This window comes from Enhydra lutris, unplaced genomic scaffold (genome assembly GCF_002288905.1).
Source record: "Enhydra lutris kenyoni isolate GAN:26980312 unplaced genomic scaffold, ASM228890v2 scaffoldscaffold7, whole genome shotgun sequence".
Classification (NCBI taxonomy): Eukaryota; Metazoa; Chordata; class Mammalia; order Carnivora; family Mustelidae; genus Enhydra; species Enhydra lutris.
The window spans coordinates 35,883,204-35,899,904 of record NW_019154091.1 but is presented as its reverse complement, the minus strand read 5'-3'; the positions used below and the strand labels follow the sequence as shown (position 1 = coordinate 35,899,904).

General features: G+C 36.8%; 1 protein-coding gene across 1 annotated transcript in view; it reads right to left on the bottom strand.

Moving 5' to 3' along the window:
• Positions 1 to 1,207: 1,207 nt before the first annotated feature.
• The window catches only part of LOC111142053 (ribosomal modification protein rimK like family member B), a 158,493-nt gene continuing 142,999 nt past the window's right edge, over positions 1,208 to 16,701 (bottom strand). Inside the window, exons 3-6 of the mRNA XM_022494992.1 lie at positions 15,452 to 15,682; positions 12,345 to 12,431; positions 10,321 to 10,524; positions 1,208 to 1,724 (exon numbers count right to left, since the gene is read on the bottom strand). Of these exons, the coding sequence (XP_022350700.1) occupies positions 1,261 to 1,724; positions 10,321 to 10,524; positions 12,345 to 12,431; positions 15,452 to 15,682 (986 nt within the window). The 3' untranslated portion in view covers positions 1,208 to 1,260. The remainder of the gene's footprint in view (positions 1,725 to 10,320; positions 10,525 to 12,344; positions 12,432 to 15,451; positions 15,683 to 16,701) is intronic.

Genomic DNA, 16,701 nt, shown 5'->3' with positions numbered 1-16,701 from the left:
TAAAACAAGTTATCTGATATTTAAAGTAAAAACTGTGTTTCCCATCATGCTCCATTTTCTAGAATCTATCCTTTTTTGACTGGTTGGTGTAAACAAAAAGCAAAACACATACACATGCATGCGTGCACACACACACACACATATATATATACTCCCTCCTAAAATGTGAAAAATGCAAATATATAATGCTGGTATTATAAAATCACTTCAGCTTTATACTTAAGAATTTATAGGCCCTTAATCTGCCCCCCAAAAATATTTTTCCTTGTCCTTATACTTTAAATGCCCAACCACCAAAAGAAAAAAGGAAAAAGGAAAAGGCTTTAAATGCACATGTTTCAAGTCAGTGTCTTGTTAACAAAAAAGGTAGCACTTTCTTCACTTTGGCCATTGTTAAAGATGCAGGCATAGATCAGGGAATGTTAGACTAGCATGTATTAAAAAAAAAATTGCAACATTAACAGAGCATATATCTTTCAAAAAAGATTAAAACACTAACAAATACAAGTCAACGCACATATTTTAAACTAGTGTAATTTTATCTACATTGGAATAAATGTCATTTTGTGTACCACACATTGCAATACTGTTCATTTCCCTTTCATCATACGAAAATGCCAATTCTGTCATTAAGAAACCTTTATTGGATTATATCAATGTTGCCCTCCCACCCAAATTAAAGGAAAGCCAAAAAACAGAAATAATAAAATTCCAGTAAAAGAGCGCCTCAAGACTTCATAAACTATGAACATAAACTTGCTAGTTAATATGGTAGAGGCAGAATTTTCAGATCTGTAAAAATTCCTATAATTTAGGTAGATCTTTTCCTCTCTCATTACAAATCTTTGCAACGTAATGTGAAGTTACGCTATGCCAAAATTTGTAGCAATTGTACAAAAGCAAAAGCAAGGGGCCGTGAAAAAAACTGTGTTCTTCATGGCCTGAGAACATACACATTGAGTAATTTAAAAGGGTAAGTATAAAAGCCTGACACTTCTCTGGTGTCTCACCTCTTCTGCCATTCTATCTGTGGTATCTGTAAATGAAAGTCAGTAACATCTTAATAGCAGAGGTCTAATCTAGCTCCCCTTGCTTCTCTCCTGACTAACTCTACTCAATTTTCTCTCATCTTCCTGAGTACCTTCCATGAACAGCATTGCAAGTTGGTTAAAAAAAAAAAAGAAGAAAGAAAGAAAGAAAAAAGAAGAAAAAGAAATTGAGTTTTACAAGGGAGTTGTTGGTAATTATTTACCGGTGGAGTCACTCCACCAGGAGTTTGATCTCATTGGCTATCAGCTGGTTCATGTTGAACAGGCCCCCTGGGAGCTTGGTGAGCAGCTCTCGCTCGGTGCTTTCAGGGTCACTGTCAACAGAGCTGGAACTTGCGCTCATGTTGTCGACAGCAGTGCTGGCTGGGGGACCCAGCTCCGGCTCACTAGTCTCACTGGCCGTGGACACCACGGAGAGCAGGGACATACGCCGGGTGAGCCGGCCAGAGGGCAGGAGGGAGGCGGCATAGTCCGCAATGATACCAGCTACATCTAGATTACAAGCCTTATCAAAGGCGATGAAACCTACATTTGCATTGGCCTCGCAGACACAGAAGGAGCCGTCATCTTTCATCAATAGGTCAATGCCACACACATCCATCCCCAGGATATTAGACACCTGGATAGCTAGCTGCTTCCCCTGTTCACTCAAGGAGCACATCATCCCCACACCACCTGGCAAAAAAGAAACAAGGTAAGTTACCAAAATGATAAATTTCTGGAGTAAAACTAAAGCTTGCCTCTAATGTTAACTGTCTTTTAAATCAGTAGTGATAACAAATGTGACATTCTACTGTACCACTGTGACTTCCTAAGTCTAAGTTTCCTTCATTAGAGAATCTCTGTCCAATTCAGTCAAAGAAATAACTTAGTACTTTTTCAATATGCTATTCTGAAGATGGCATTAAACTTTCACAGAAACCTGTTTTACTTGAAACAATACGGATTGAGGCGAAGGTATTCTAAAGACTTCATATTTTTATGAAGACAGAGGAGAGCAGAAAACGGAGAGTATCAGGGAAAAACTGTTACCTTCTCAAATAATAGGAGGAAATAAGTGTCTGATTTAAGCATAGGGAAAGAGAAGTTAACCATTAATGGAATGTAAAACCATGGATGAGCATCCAGACTGACCAAGTCTGGGATCAGGGGTGGAAATGGAATTAATGGTAGGTTACAAACCAGAAAACATGAAATAAAACTGAAGGAATAAAATGAATTATATTGGCAATTACACTAAAAACAAACTGAAATTTCCCACAGTATAAAAGACAAAGTTTATCAGGGCGCCAGGGTAGCTCAGTGGGTTAAATAAAGCCTCTGCCTTCGGCTCAGGTCATGGTCTCAGGGTCCTGGGATTGAGCCCCACAAAGGGCTCTCTGCTCAGCGGGGAGCCTGCTTCCTCCTCTCTGCCTGCCTCTCTGACTACTTGTGATCTCTGCTATCAAATAAATTAAAAAAAAAAAAAAAGACAAAATTTATCTATATCCTGTACCAAATGAAAAAATTTTTGAAAACTAAAGGGATGGGGAAAGAGATGAGGGACAAAGGCAAAAACAAACTTCACTTAAGAGCCTTATAGTATATATCCATATACCCATTTTTCCTTTATCAAATATTGACAACAATCAATCACGTTTTTGCCCAAAACAAACAAAACCTTAACTCTTTTTTTTTTAAGAGAAAGAGACAGCTTGTGAGTGGGGGGTTGGGACAGATGGAAACGGAGAGAAAGAATCCTGAGGAGGCCCCATGCTCAGCTCAGCGAGGGATCTCACAACCCTGAAATTAGGAACCAAGCATAACCAAGAATCTGACGCTCAGCCGACGGAGCTGAGGCGCCCCAACACATTATAAAACACTTTTTACAGGCAACATTCTCTGATAATAACGCAAGATTAGAAATTAGAAATTAATGACTTGAGTAACCAAAAAGGACTTAGAAATTGGAACACTGATCCCCTAAATTAAAGGAAAATAAATACCATCTGTAAAAACACTTCATACCAAAATTTTTATTTTGAAATTAGAAAGAAGAAATTAAGTACTCTTAGAAAAAGAAAATAGAGTTTTAATAAAAGGTTGAATGACTAGAATAGAAAAAAATAGAAAGGAGAAAAAAAAATCCAAATGCTACTTTGACAAAATTATGAATGATATCAAAGACAGAACTGCAGACAAAAGAGAAATTCAAGTAAACATAAGCAATCAGCTCATGAAACTGAGACTGAAACCTAAAACAAATGGCTGATTTCTAAGCAAATGAGAAATCACCAATACTGATCGAAGAAGAAGCAAACTTTATTAAACAGGCCAACTAATATTACAGAAGAGACGGGAAAGGTGATAGATGAGCTACTTCTACAAAAAGAATCAGGACCTGATGGGTTCAAAGTGGAGTTGTCTTTAGCTATCCCTTATTCCGATGTCAACTTTACCTGTAGAATGCCCTAGTAAAAGACTGAAAATTCCCCCAATACACTGACTAAAACCAATGTTATATAACCTTGATATCAAAAGTGATCAAGACATTTTAAAAAGTAACATTACAGACCAATCTTCAATTATTAAAACAGATGTAAATATTTTACATAAAATACTAAAGGAATCCCAATTTTAAAATATGCTAATACCTATTTAAAGGTTTATTCTAGAAATGCAAGAATAGTCCAAAGACTGTTTTAAATTTAAAATTTATCAACATAATCCATTATGCATCAAGAAATTAAAGGTGGAAAACACACTAATGATTTTATCAATACAAGGATTCCAAAAGGCATAGGATAAAATTAGACAATCATTCCTACTTAAAAACTCTAGGAGAATGAAGCTACTTAAATATTCTAAATAGCAAAACATTAAACAATCTCAATGAAAATCAGAAACTTAGATACTTAAACTCATTACTTAACACTGTTCTAGAGGTTCTCAAGCAGTGGTTCTCAAAAGGGGGAGAATTTAGAAACTGAAATGTGGCATTTTGGGTTGTTCAACTGAGATTAGAGGAGGAGGGCTCTATAGCAGGCATTTAGTGGTTACTGGAAATGTTAAACAAAAAGAGATGACAAATATGATAAAAAGCAATTCATATAGATGTACATATAAATTACCAAGAAGCTATGAAAAATATGCCCATCATTAACAGGGAAATAAAATTAAAATAACAGGGACGCCTGGGTGGCTCAGTGAGTTAAGCCTCTGCCTTCAGCTCAGGTCATGATCTCAGGGTCCTGGGATGAGCCCCACATAGAGCTCTCTGCTCAGTGGGGAGCCTGCTTCCTCCTCTCTCTGCCCGCCTCTCTGCCTGCTTGTGATCTCTGTCTCTCTGTCAAATAAATGAATAAAAAATAAAAAATAAATCTTAAAAAAATTAAAGTAACAGTGAGATAGTATTTAACTTCCATTAAATGGGCAAAAACTTAAGACAAAAAAAGTAAGAGTTCTTATGAGGGGGAGAGGAAAAAAGGGTATTTTAATATGTTAGATGTAGAAATACACTTCTTGCCTTCTGGTAAATTAATCTGGCTACATCTCTAACAATTAAAATATTTTGACCCAGCAATACTAATCTTGAGACTCCTCAACACAAAAGTACCAGTATGTAAAAGCATTATTCACAAAGATATGTATTTAAAGTAAATGCTCACAGTGGCAAAAAACTGAAAATAAGTGCAAATTGATAAAGGGACAGATGTACACAGTAGGTAAAAGGAGTAGAAGAGGTAAGGAAAATTAGGGGGGAGGATGAAAAGGATGATATTTAAATAATTTTATAAATTATTTCTGTGTATAAAACTAAAATGTTTTAAAGTCGACCAAAACCTATTCATTATGGAAAAATCAAAAGTCTTTGCAAAAATAGCTTGAAAGCTCATTTCCAGTACTAACCATAATTATCTAACATTTAGTTAACTATCCATCAGATGTGTCTACATAATTACACATAACTGAGATCATATTATAGTTAATAAACATTAAGAAGAGTACAGAGGCACACAGATTAACAGTTTAAAAAAAAAAGCTAAATTCATGTAATTTACTTGGAAATCTAAATGGTATCTGTAATCCATGTAATTTTTTCAATTTTGGAAATCAACATATTCAAAGAGTTGTTAAGAGCACAACTCTGGAGCCAAATAGTATATTTGCATTCTGGCTGCACCATTATTAGATCTGTTATCTCAAGCAAGTTACTTAACTGTTCTGGGCCTTCCTCATCTCTGAAATAAAATGGGAATACTAACAATACCTAGCAATACCTAAAGAAGTTAATAGTCATTAAGAACTTACTATAGTACCAAAACTTGAGAGGTATAGTTACTTTTTCTATAAATATTGAATGTAAGAGAATATGCATATAAAAAAAGGCCTCTGAACAACCTGCTGCCAAAGGGGAGAGGGTGGGGGCTGGGTAAAATAGGTGAAGGGGATTAAGAGGTACATACTTCCAATTATAAAACAAAGAGGTCATGGAGGCGCCTGGGTGGCACAGTCCTTAAGCACCTAACTGGTTTCAGCTCAGGTGATTTTGGGTTCATGAGATTGAGCCCCCAGGATCTCTCCTTTCCTCCCTTCCTCTTCTCCACCTGCCCTCCCATGCAAACATGTGTACATCTTTATAAAAAATAAATAAATGAATAAATAGGTCATGGAGATAAAGGTATAGATGAAGAATATAGTCATAACATTGTAATAATGTTATATGGTGATTACTATGCTTATTGTGGTAAACACTAAGTAATTTACAGAATTATCAAATCACTGTGTTGTACACCTGAAACTAGTATGTCCACTACACTGCAATGATAAATATTTTAAAAATGTGAGATATAGGGGCACCTGGGTGGCTCAGTGGGTTAAGCCTCTGCCTTCAGCTCAGGTCATGATCTCAGGACCGTGGGATGGAGCCCCTCATCAGGCTTTCTGCTCAGCAGGGAGCCTGCTTCCCCACCCTCTCTCTACCAGCCTCTCTGCCTACCTGTGATCTCTCTCTGTCAAATAAATAAATAAAATCTTTTTAAAAATATATGAGATACACACACACACACACACAAAGGAATATTTTTTTTAGCCATTAAAAAAAAAAAAAAAGAAATCCTACCATTTGTAGCATGGATAAATATTGAGGGCATTATACTAAGTGAAAAAAGTCAAACAGAGAAAGACAAATACTGTATGATTATATGTGGAATTAAACAAACAAACAAGCTCACAGAAACACATAACAGATTGGGTGGTTGCCAGAATGGGGGTAGGGGAAAGGCAGGGGAAATGGGTGAAGGTGGTCAATGGGTATAAACTTCCAGTTATAAAATAACTTCTGGGGATATAATGTATAGAATGATAACTATTGTTAATAATACTATATTATGTATTTGAAAATTGCTAAAAGTAGATTTTTTTAAAGATTTATCTTATTTATTTCAAAGAGAGTGAGAGAAGGAGACTCCCTGCCAAGCACAGAGCCCCACAACATGGAGCTTGATCTCACAACCCTGAGATACTGACATGAGCCAAAAATCAAGAATCAGACACTTAACCGAATGAGCCACCCACACGTCCTGAGAGTAGTTTTTTTTTTTAAAGTTTTCACCACACACACACCAGTAATAAATGAAGTAATGGATGTGTTAACTAATCTTATTGTGGTAATCATTTTGCAATACATACATATATAAAATCACTATGTTGTACATTTCAAACTACACAACGTTATATGTCAATTATATCTCAATAAAGATGGAAAAATAAATATCAGGATTATTTAAAAAAAAAAAAAAAAGGCCTCCCTGGGGACAGAATAATGAGGGCATTTAATTTTAGAGAATAAGGCAGAGGTACTCTTGCTCTACCAGACAGTAGGCATAATGGTAGAGGAATTTAGATTGCTAATCATACAGGGAATGAAGAGTATATAACAGACCACAGGACCCTGAAACAGAAGAAAGATGGCATTATAAATCAGTAATGAACAGGCCATTCAATAAATAGTGTTGGGAAAACCAGGTGTTACTCATTTGGAAAAAAGAAAATGGGAATCTCTACCTTACACTGAAGAACAAAATCAATTTCTGGTTGCTTAACAACCTAAACATGGAAGCTAAACTTCAAAAAATTTTAGAGAGCTGTAATAAGAATAGAATACAACCACAGGGTGAAAAAGAATTTCTTTAATAAAAAATAATGTAAAGAAAACCATAAATATGCTTGATACTAAAACTGTAAATTTCTATTCACTAAAATATATAAACCAAAAAAGATGAGGAGTGCCTGAGGGGCGCCTAATCGGTTAAGCAGCTGCTTTCAGCTCACGTCGAGACCTCAGGGTCCTGGGATGGTTGGGCTCCCTGGTGGGCAGGGAATCTGCTTCTCTCTCTGGACTCCCCTCTCTCTCTAAAATAAATAAAATCTTTGGAAGAAAAAAAAAAAGATGAGATATCATAAGCTGGGATGAAAAACTGCATTTACAATTCATGTAAATGATGAAGGATTTGAAGTACATAAAGGACTCTTTTCCAAGCCATATTAAAAAAACAAAACAAAACAAAAAAACCCCAATAATAAAGGAGGTCAAAGACCTCAACAGGCAATTCAGAAAAGATAGCCGGATAGGGTCAGGAGTACAAATTAAAATAACATGATATACCATCACACCAGGCTGACAAAATGTTTAAAGTCTATCAATATCCCAAGTTGGCAAAAAGGTGGCACTATAAGAAACATATAACGACTCTGGACACTCATTTGGTAATATCTAGTAAAGGTGAAGTTGTATAACTCACTAGGATACAGAAATCCCACTTTTGAGTGAATGGGTTAACGTAGAAACACTCTTGGGCCTGTATCTAAAGACACAAAAAAATTTTCATAGCAACACTGCTTATAAAAGGCCCAAATTGGAAGCAGTCAAAAGGTAAAATTATGCAGCAGGCAAAATCAGTCAACTACTGCTAAAATGTTGAATAGATGAATCTCAAAAATGATGCTAAGTGGAAAAAAAGGCGGGGGGAGGTGCCTGGGTGGCTCAGTTGGTTCAACTGCCTTCAGCTCAGGTCATGATCCTGGAGTCCCAGGATCAGAGTCCCAGGATCAGGGTCCCGCATCGGGCTCTGTGCTCAGCGGGGAGTCTGCTTCTCTCTCTGCCTTCTCTCCTTTCATGCTCTCTCTCTCATATAAATAAATACAATCTTTGAAATATATATATATATCATTATAAATCATTTATATAAGGTTTTATAACTTATGAAATAATATCTTGTTTAGGAAGACAGAAGAACTGAAAGTACGTTTAAGGGAAAGAGAAACAGTAAGTTCAGAGCTTGGGGAAGAGAGGGAGAAATGAGCAGGAAAGGGAGTCAACAGAGAACTAAATCAACAACTTATTTTGCAAGCTGGTTAATGTGTACAAACAAATCCTTTATATTATCCTTCATACTTTCCTGTAAGTCTCAGTTACTTCAAAATTTAAAAAGTATTACTTAATATATAATTAACTTACCTTTGTAATTTCTTTGCTTAAAGCATAAAAATTGTTAATTAAATTTCATGGTAGAAAAGTAAGTAGGTAAAGGTGTCCCAGAAATGAAAAGATGCCATTCAGCTCTGCAGCTGCTAATAAGCATAATATGATGGGATGGAAAATGGGATATGAAGAACTAATGCCAGGAGGCAGAAATTATTTTTTCAAGAATACAAAAGAGGCTTTATATCACGATCACCTTTCAAATTCCCTGTGCTCCTATTCTATGGCACTATGCTGAATTTCACACTTGTCAATATTGTTTTTCTTTACACTTTACTGTATAAATTTATATTCCCAGCAAAATTTGACTGATTTTACATATATTTAAATTTTATATAAATGGAATACTATAAGTATTCTCTTCTAAGACTTTCATTTTTTGGCTCAACATTATGTTTCTGAGATTTACTGCTGTAGTTGTAGATCTCAGCGATAACTAGGGGTCAAATCATGCAGGGACTGTTAGTCTACTGTAAGACCACTATAGACTACTATACTTTGAATGAAACAAGGAACCACTGGAGGATTTTAAACAAAGCCTGACTTGAGATGTATTTTAAAAAGATCTATCACATCACTGAGGTGTTAGACTGTAAGAGAGTAAGGATGGAAGCAAAACAACCAATTAGGGGCTACTACAAGTAATCCAAGTATGGTAAGACAATATTAATGGCAGAGATAATGAGAAATTGTCAGATTTGGATACACTTTGAGAGTAGAAATAAAGAAACTGAAATATGACAGCTTTGATTTGTGGTATAAGACTTGAAGACTAAAGATTTTGGTCTAAATTGGAGAGACAGAGTTGCCGTTACATGATAAGGAGAAAACTGGGGATGAAATACACTGGGAGGGGGAGTTATATGGGGAGTTCACTTTTGCACAGGATTGTGTTATGCAACTACTGGTAGATAACTGAACAGGCAGCTATTTTTATGTACTTGGGAGTTCAGAAAGAAAGCCCAAGATGGAGATATAAATTTGAAAATAACAACACAGATAGTATTTAAAGTCACAATCCAGATCAGATGACTAAGGAAACAAAATACACAGGGAAAAAACCCAGACTAAGTTCTAAGGTACTTTAACAATAAGAGATCAAGAAAATACACAGTAAAGTAAATCAAAAGCAGTAATCTTGTTTTGACCAATGGGTAAAACAGGTTAGGACCCAGCCTGAGCGAACATAATTACATGCAAATTAAGTATTATCACCAAAGATGGAATCTTTAACTCTGGTCAGACATTTCATACAAGTGTGAACTGGGTTACAAATTGAGCATGGGTAGGGGCGCCTGGGTGGCTCAGTGGGTTAAAGCCTCTGCCTTCGGCTCAGGTCATGATCTCAGAGTCCTGGGATCAAGCCCCACATCGGGCTCTCTGCTCAGCGAGGAGCCTGCTTCCTCCTCTCTCTCTGCCTGCCTCTCTGCCTACTTGTAATCTCTGTCTGTCAAATAAATAAATAAAATCTTAAAAAAAATTTAAAAAAAAATTGAACATGGGTAAAAAGCAAATTTATGTTTCAGAGAAAACCAATTTTATTATTAGAAAACTCAAAAGTGTATTTATTATATTCATATAATAATATAATTATATTATAACTACTGATCATAGTTACAAGTGAAAGATAATGTTTTTAAACTTAAGTTTATCTTAAGTTTATCTTAAGTTACCTGTAGTTACATATGAATACTCACTGGAGAAGCTATAGTATTATATATACTAGAAAGACACCGGTATTGTTTTTACCTAGTGAGCAGTTGCTTTGCATCCTTCCATCTGTTGAACAACGTAACATGGTGCCAACCACACGGCCTCCCACAACAATGACACGGACATCTCGTCCATGAGACTCCTTAACATACTTCTGGAATAGGTATGGAGCTTCATGGCGAATAAGATGGCTTAGATCAGCCAAATGGTGCTTATCTCGGGCCAAGAAAACCGCTTTGCCTGTGGTTGAAAAAGAATAAAAAATATATGTAAGTCAAACTGCTCACAGTTGATGTGCACCACCTGCATCTTCTTGAGTCTCAACCTGCTCTTTTAACCTAAGTAACAGTTATGGTAATGAGTGAAACAATGCAAAAATGTGTATAAAGTTAATTCTCTCCTACCACTCTCTTAATTCCTACAGTAATCTAGAGTTTATTTTGGTATATGTCATAAAGCAGTGGTCTAACATTTGTATTCCTCTAGGTCAGCCAATAATGCCAGCCTTATTTATTAGCGTAACATTTCCCTCTGAGTAAAAATGAGTCATATATTATTATACAATATATGTTAACATTTGCATAGAAAAAACTAGCAGTATGTTACTACATACCTAGTTTTATTTCTGAGTTCACTAGTCAATTCCATTACTGTATTTGTCAATTTTGGTGCCAAAGCAAGTGGCTAGCTTTTTTTTTTTAAAGATTTCATTTATTTATTTGACAGAGAGAGAGATCACAAGTAGGCAGGGAGGGGAAGCAGGCTCCCTGCTGAGCAGAGAGCCTGATGCAAGACTCCATCCAAGGACCCTGAGATCATGACCTGAGCCAAAGGCAGAGGCTTAACCCACTGAGCCACCCAGGTGCCCACAAGTGGCTGTTTTTCAAACATGGGTGTGCGGCACCTGTGTGGTTAAGTCAGTTAAGTATCTACCTTCAACAGAGGTCATGATGCTAGAATCCTAGGATCTAGCCCTGCATTAGGCTCCCTCTCTTCCTCTGTCCCAGTACCCGCTTATGATCTCTCTCCCTCTTTCTCAAATAAATAAATAAATAAATAAATAAATAAAATAAAATAAAATCCTTTAAAAAAAAAAAAGGGGGTATAAATCCTTTGACATTCTTCCCACCGAGAAGAGGGGGGAATCTTTGTCCTTTCCCTTTGAATCAAGGCGGGCCTGTGATTGCTTCAAACAACAGAACACAGCAGAACCTTTTCTGTGACTTCTGAGGCTAATTCATAAGAGATCATGCAGCTTCTGTGTTCACTGGAGCCTCTCTGTGGAGCCCTAAGACTTCTTGGCTGCCATACTGTCAAGGCATTAAGCTTTATGAAGTACTTGGATTCATGAAAATGTTATGCCTTAAGAAATCCTTACTCTGGGGGCGCCTGGGTGGCTCAGTGGGTTAAAGCCTCTGCCTTCAGCTCAGGTCATGATCTCAGGGTCCTGGGATCGAGCCCCACATCGGGTTCTCTGCTCAGCGGGGAGCCTGCTTCCTCCTCTCTCTCTGCCTGCTTCTCTGCCTACTTGTGCTCTCTGTCTGTCAAATAAATAAAAATCTTAAAAAAATAAGGAAATCCTTACTCTGAAGTCATTAAGGTATCTTTATACACTTTCTTCTATAGCTTCATAGCTTTACTTTATATACTTAAGTATTCAAACTATATAAATTGGGACAGGGATCACTGGAATTAGTGATCTAAGGTCCTTGCATTATTAAAGAGGAAGATAAAGATATAATTTGAAAGTTGGTGTAAATTAAATATGCACCTTAAAATCTACAGGACAACCACTAAATGAACAGAAATAGCTTCTAGCCAAAACAGACTTCCAGAAGTCTGAAGTACCATGCACCAACAATTTCCTTTTATTCTCCCAAAGTCCTTCAAAAGCTATGTATTTCAACAGGTAAAACTACTGTCTAGTCAATAACCATAGGAAATACAAAGAAAATAATAACAACATTGATCAGATTAAGAAAAATTTGTTTTGTATAATCAACCTTATTAATTCTCGAGTAATTTCAAAATGATGTACCATAGGAACAATTCATACACACCTCTATGACCTCGTGTATTCTTCACTACCATTGGAAACTCCAGTACTTCTGCTTCATCAATCATTTTAGCAAAATTTTCATGACCACCTGGTTTGAACAAAAAAGAAATTAAGAACAGTAACACAGGTGTTTTGTGGTAAGTTTTATCTATACTAAAGTCAGCAACACAGAGGAGGTAGAAGGTTAAGAACATGATGGCTAAATTTTGTTTTTCTTAAAGAAAGTTATTAAAAGTTGACAGGTGCCTGTGGCGCCTGGGTGGCTCAGTCAGTTGAGCATCTGCCTTCAGCTCAGGACATGATCCTGGGGTCCTGGGATTGAGCACCGCATCAGGCTCCCTGCTCAGTTGGGAGTCTGCTCCTCCCTCTCCCAACTGCTCACTCTCTCTCTCTCTCACACGCTAATAAATGAACAAAATCTTAAAAAAAAAAAAAAAAAAGAAAAGAAAAGTTAAAACTGCCTGGGTGGCTCAGGCAGTTAAACATCCAACTCTTGATCTCAGGTCAGGTCTTGACCTCATGATCTCACAGTTCTGAATTCAAGCCCCATGCACAGCATGGAGCCTACTTTAAAAAGCTGTAAGGAGGGGTGCCTGGGTGGCTCAGTGTGTTAAAGCCTCTGCCTTCGGTTCAGGTCGTGATCTCAGGGTCCTGGAATTGAGCCCCGCATCAGGCTCTCTGCTCGGCGGGGAGCCTGCTTCCCCCTTTCTCTCTGCCAGCCTCTGCCTACTTGTGATCGCTCTCTCTCTCTCTCTCTCTGTCAAATAAATAAATAAATAAATATTTTTTAAAAAGCTATAAGGACAGTTAAGTACTAGTTTAAAATAACCCCTTTTAAAATGGATGAAAGGGGGCGCCTGGGTGGCTCAGTGGGTTGAGCCTCTGCCTTCAGTTCAGGTCATGATCTCAGGGTCCTGGGATCGAGCCCTGCATCAGGCTCTCTGCTCAGTGGAGAGCCTGCTTCCCTCTTCCTCTGCCTGCCTCTCTCCCTACCTGTGATCTCTCTCTGTCAAATAAATAAATAAAATCCTTAAAAAAAAAAAAATCACACTTATTTAAAAAAAAAAGGATGAAAGCTATCTTAAACTATGAATATTCTAATATCAAACTTAAAAAATTAATTATCTTTCCGCTCAGTTACCTAATTCTATACAGTATTTTATATTTTTATCCCTCATTCTTCCGCTACACAAGATAAAAGAAGCACCAAGTTCTTCTTCAGCGTACTCATTGCCCGATTTAGATTAAGAAACAGAAGAGTAAGTCTGTTTACAAGACTTATCCAAGGTTGACGCTACCTGTGTTCTCTCCCTCTCATGAAACATACAAATTAATTTTTATCTCCATTAATTAGTTCTTTCTACACTGAGCCACCCAGTACCCATGAGTTAAATTTTATCCTTTACTGTTTTTATTGCCTAAGAACAAATGATACAGTAACAAGATTAGAGCAAAAATGAACTACAGCTGTAAAAACTCAGCATGGTGATATAAAAGAATTTAACCCGGAAAAAGTTCATTAATCAACTGCATTACCATACATTTGCAGCTTAGAGACATTAGATGATTCTATCCCCTAATTTTAAACCTTCAGCATTAGAGTATAGGTAACATTTGTTAATTTAACCCTTTTCTCCTTTCCACTTTCCTGAAATCTGAAGTATAGACTCCTAATATAAGCTAGATCCCAAAAGCATCTGACAGAATTCTCAAACTATTCATATTGTCTCTTCTTGTGCAATTGCTAAAATCAGCAACTGTATCCACACATGCCATACAGACTTGGGGAGCTCCTTTCTGTAAAATATTTAAGTTGGGGCCCCTGAGTGACTCACTCAGTTAAACATCTAACTCTAAATTTTGGCTCAGGTCACGATCTCAGGGTCATGAGACTGAGCCCTGTGTCGGGCTCCACACTCAGTGCAGAGTTTGCACATCCCTTTCCAACTGCTCCTCCCCACACGTGTGTGCGTGTGCGTGTTCTCTCACTTATAAATAATTTTTTTTTTAAAGAGGCCTCATTGACTCTCCAAGAACACTACTGAATATTTATTTGAAGAATTGTCTTTATGGAAAATTGTGATGATTTATAGTAAGTTTGATCCTTTCCAAACAAAAGAACTGGACAGACAGGAAATATACTAACATAGTATTATTTATGGCAGTGCTACTCAAAAGTGTTGTCCGGTAACCTGTGCCTGCTTGTAACTTCTCCGCTACTGATATGTGACCAGATAAATATGAAAAGGGTAGCACTGGAAGCTTTTATAGCCATCTTGCATTGCTCAGACATTTTTATCATATTTCATAAGAGTACTGAACCAAAGGGGCACCTGGATGGCTCAGTTGTTAAGCAGCTGCCTTCGGCTCAGGTCATGATACCAGGGTCCTGGGATCAAGCCCCACACCAGGCTCCCTGCACTCCCATTCCCCCTGCTTGTGTTCCCTCTCTCACTGTGTCCCTCTCTGTCAAATAAATAAACAAAATCTTAAAAAAAAAAAAAAAAAAAAGTACTTAAACCCAACATTTTTGTTTTAAAAAAAAAAAAAAAGACCCTTTACCTTTACCATACACAGTTTTGGAAGCACTGGTTTTCAAGTATACCTAGAATACTGTCATTTTCTTAAAAGAAAACAATTTTTGAAGAATTATCACGAAAATGCTGATGAGGATAATCAGACATTAAACAGAGATGTCACCAAATTGTATTATCTTTTACCGTGGCATTGGCAAACTAAGGCCTTTAAGACAGATTTGGTCCAGTGTCTTTTTTTATAATGAAGTTTTATTGGAACACAGCTTTCACACTACAGCAGCATTACTGAGGGTCACAAGAGAGAACTTAACGGCCCAGAAAGTGCAAAATATTTACTGTTTGGCCCTTTGCAAAAAGTTTGCTAAATCCACTCTACAATATCATGGAATTAAATCTTAACGCAGAATATATAATTCTTGGGCCCAGTTTGTTAAGACTGAAAGCTATTTCTATAAGAAATTCCTTCATGTTCACAATTTCCTTATATCACATAACCCTATTAATTTAGTACAGCTTTCAGTACTATAAGTGGTGTAAAACTTGGGCTATAAATTCTTATTAGTGAACTTACCATAAGAGAAAGTATCTGGCAGAGGAACACCATGGCCAGCCAACTCTTGAAAAGTCCAAAATTTATTAACACAGTTCAGGATGGCTTGAGGTCGGTTCATCAACCGACATCCCATCTTCTCTAAATGGCGCAAAACAGTTATGTCACTATCACTTTGCACCCAAGGGGTTGGTACTCTCACTACCACCACTTGGGGATAGGCAGTTATTAGTTCTCCATTGATCCGCAGACCTGAAATACATAGGAAGGAAGCCAAGACTATTAAAAGGGAATATACCAAAATATTTACGAGTTTGGGTCACAAAACTAAAAGTACAATTTTGTTAAGATTTCACTGGAACAAGACATTCCTTATATTCTTTACAAGAAAAAGGAAAACTTGAGAAAAATTCCTGCAGTGATTAAATTAGTATGTGTCAATAAAATGAAACACCAAAAAGCCTTTAAAAAAAAGTCATGGGGCACCTGGATGGCTCAGTTGGTAGAGCCTGGGACTCTTGATCTCAGGATCATGAGTTCAAGACCCCATATCAGGTGTAGAGGTTACTTAATAAAACTAAAAAGACCGTCATAATCTCTACGTTCAGAGACAGAAAAAATGTCCAGATACATATGCTGAATTAAAAAAAAAAAACGGGGAGGGGGTGCCTGGGTGGCTCAGAGGGTTAAGCCTCTGCCTTCAGCTCAGGTCAATCAAGCCTTGCATCCGGCTCTCTGCTCAGTTTTTGTTTTTTTTTTTTTTTTTTAAGGTTTCCATTCTTTAATTTTTTTAACATAATATACAGAACCACAATACTATTTCAGTTTCAAATTATGGGAGCTTACATTCAAATACGCTTGGATTTGACAAGCTGCTGTTACAATACTGAGAAAATTCATGAAAAAGGTATTTAACAATTTGTAAGATAATCAAATATCTTTTTGCTACATGGGCCAATGCATTAATAGTAACTTGTTTAAAAATGCAGTCTTTTGGACCTCAAATTATTATAAAAGAATATGAAGATTATATAGTCATACTTTCTGAATTTCTCAGACCCATTCCATTTCAAAAGCTGAAGGCAAATGTTACACATCAGAACATTCATGAGATCATATCTGCTCTGTACTTACCTATAAAAATCAAAAACCAGACCATACTTTCCTAAAGACACAGCTATTTCTAGGCTACATTAGTGTAATCATAGAAGACTATTAGAACTAAATTATCACTTTTATGTTAACAATTTTCACAATACATCTTTCCTAAA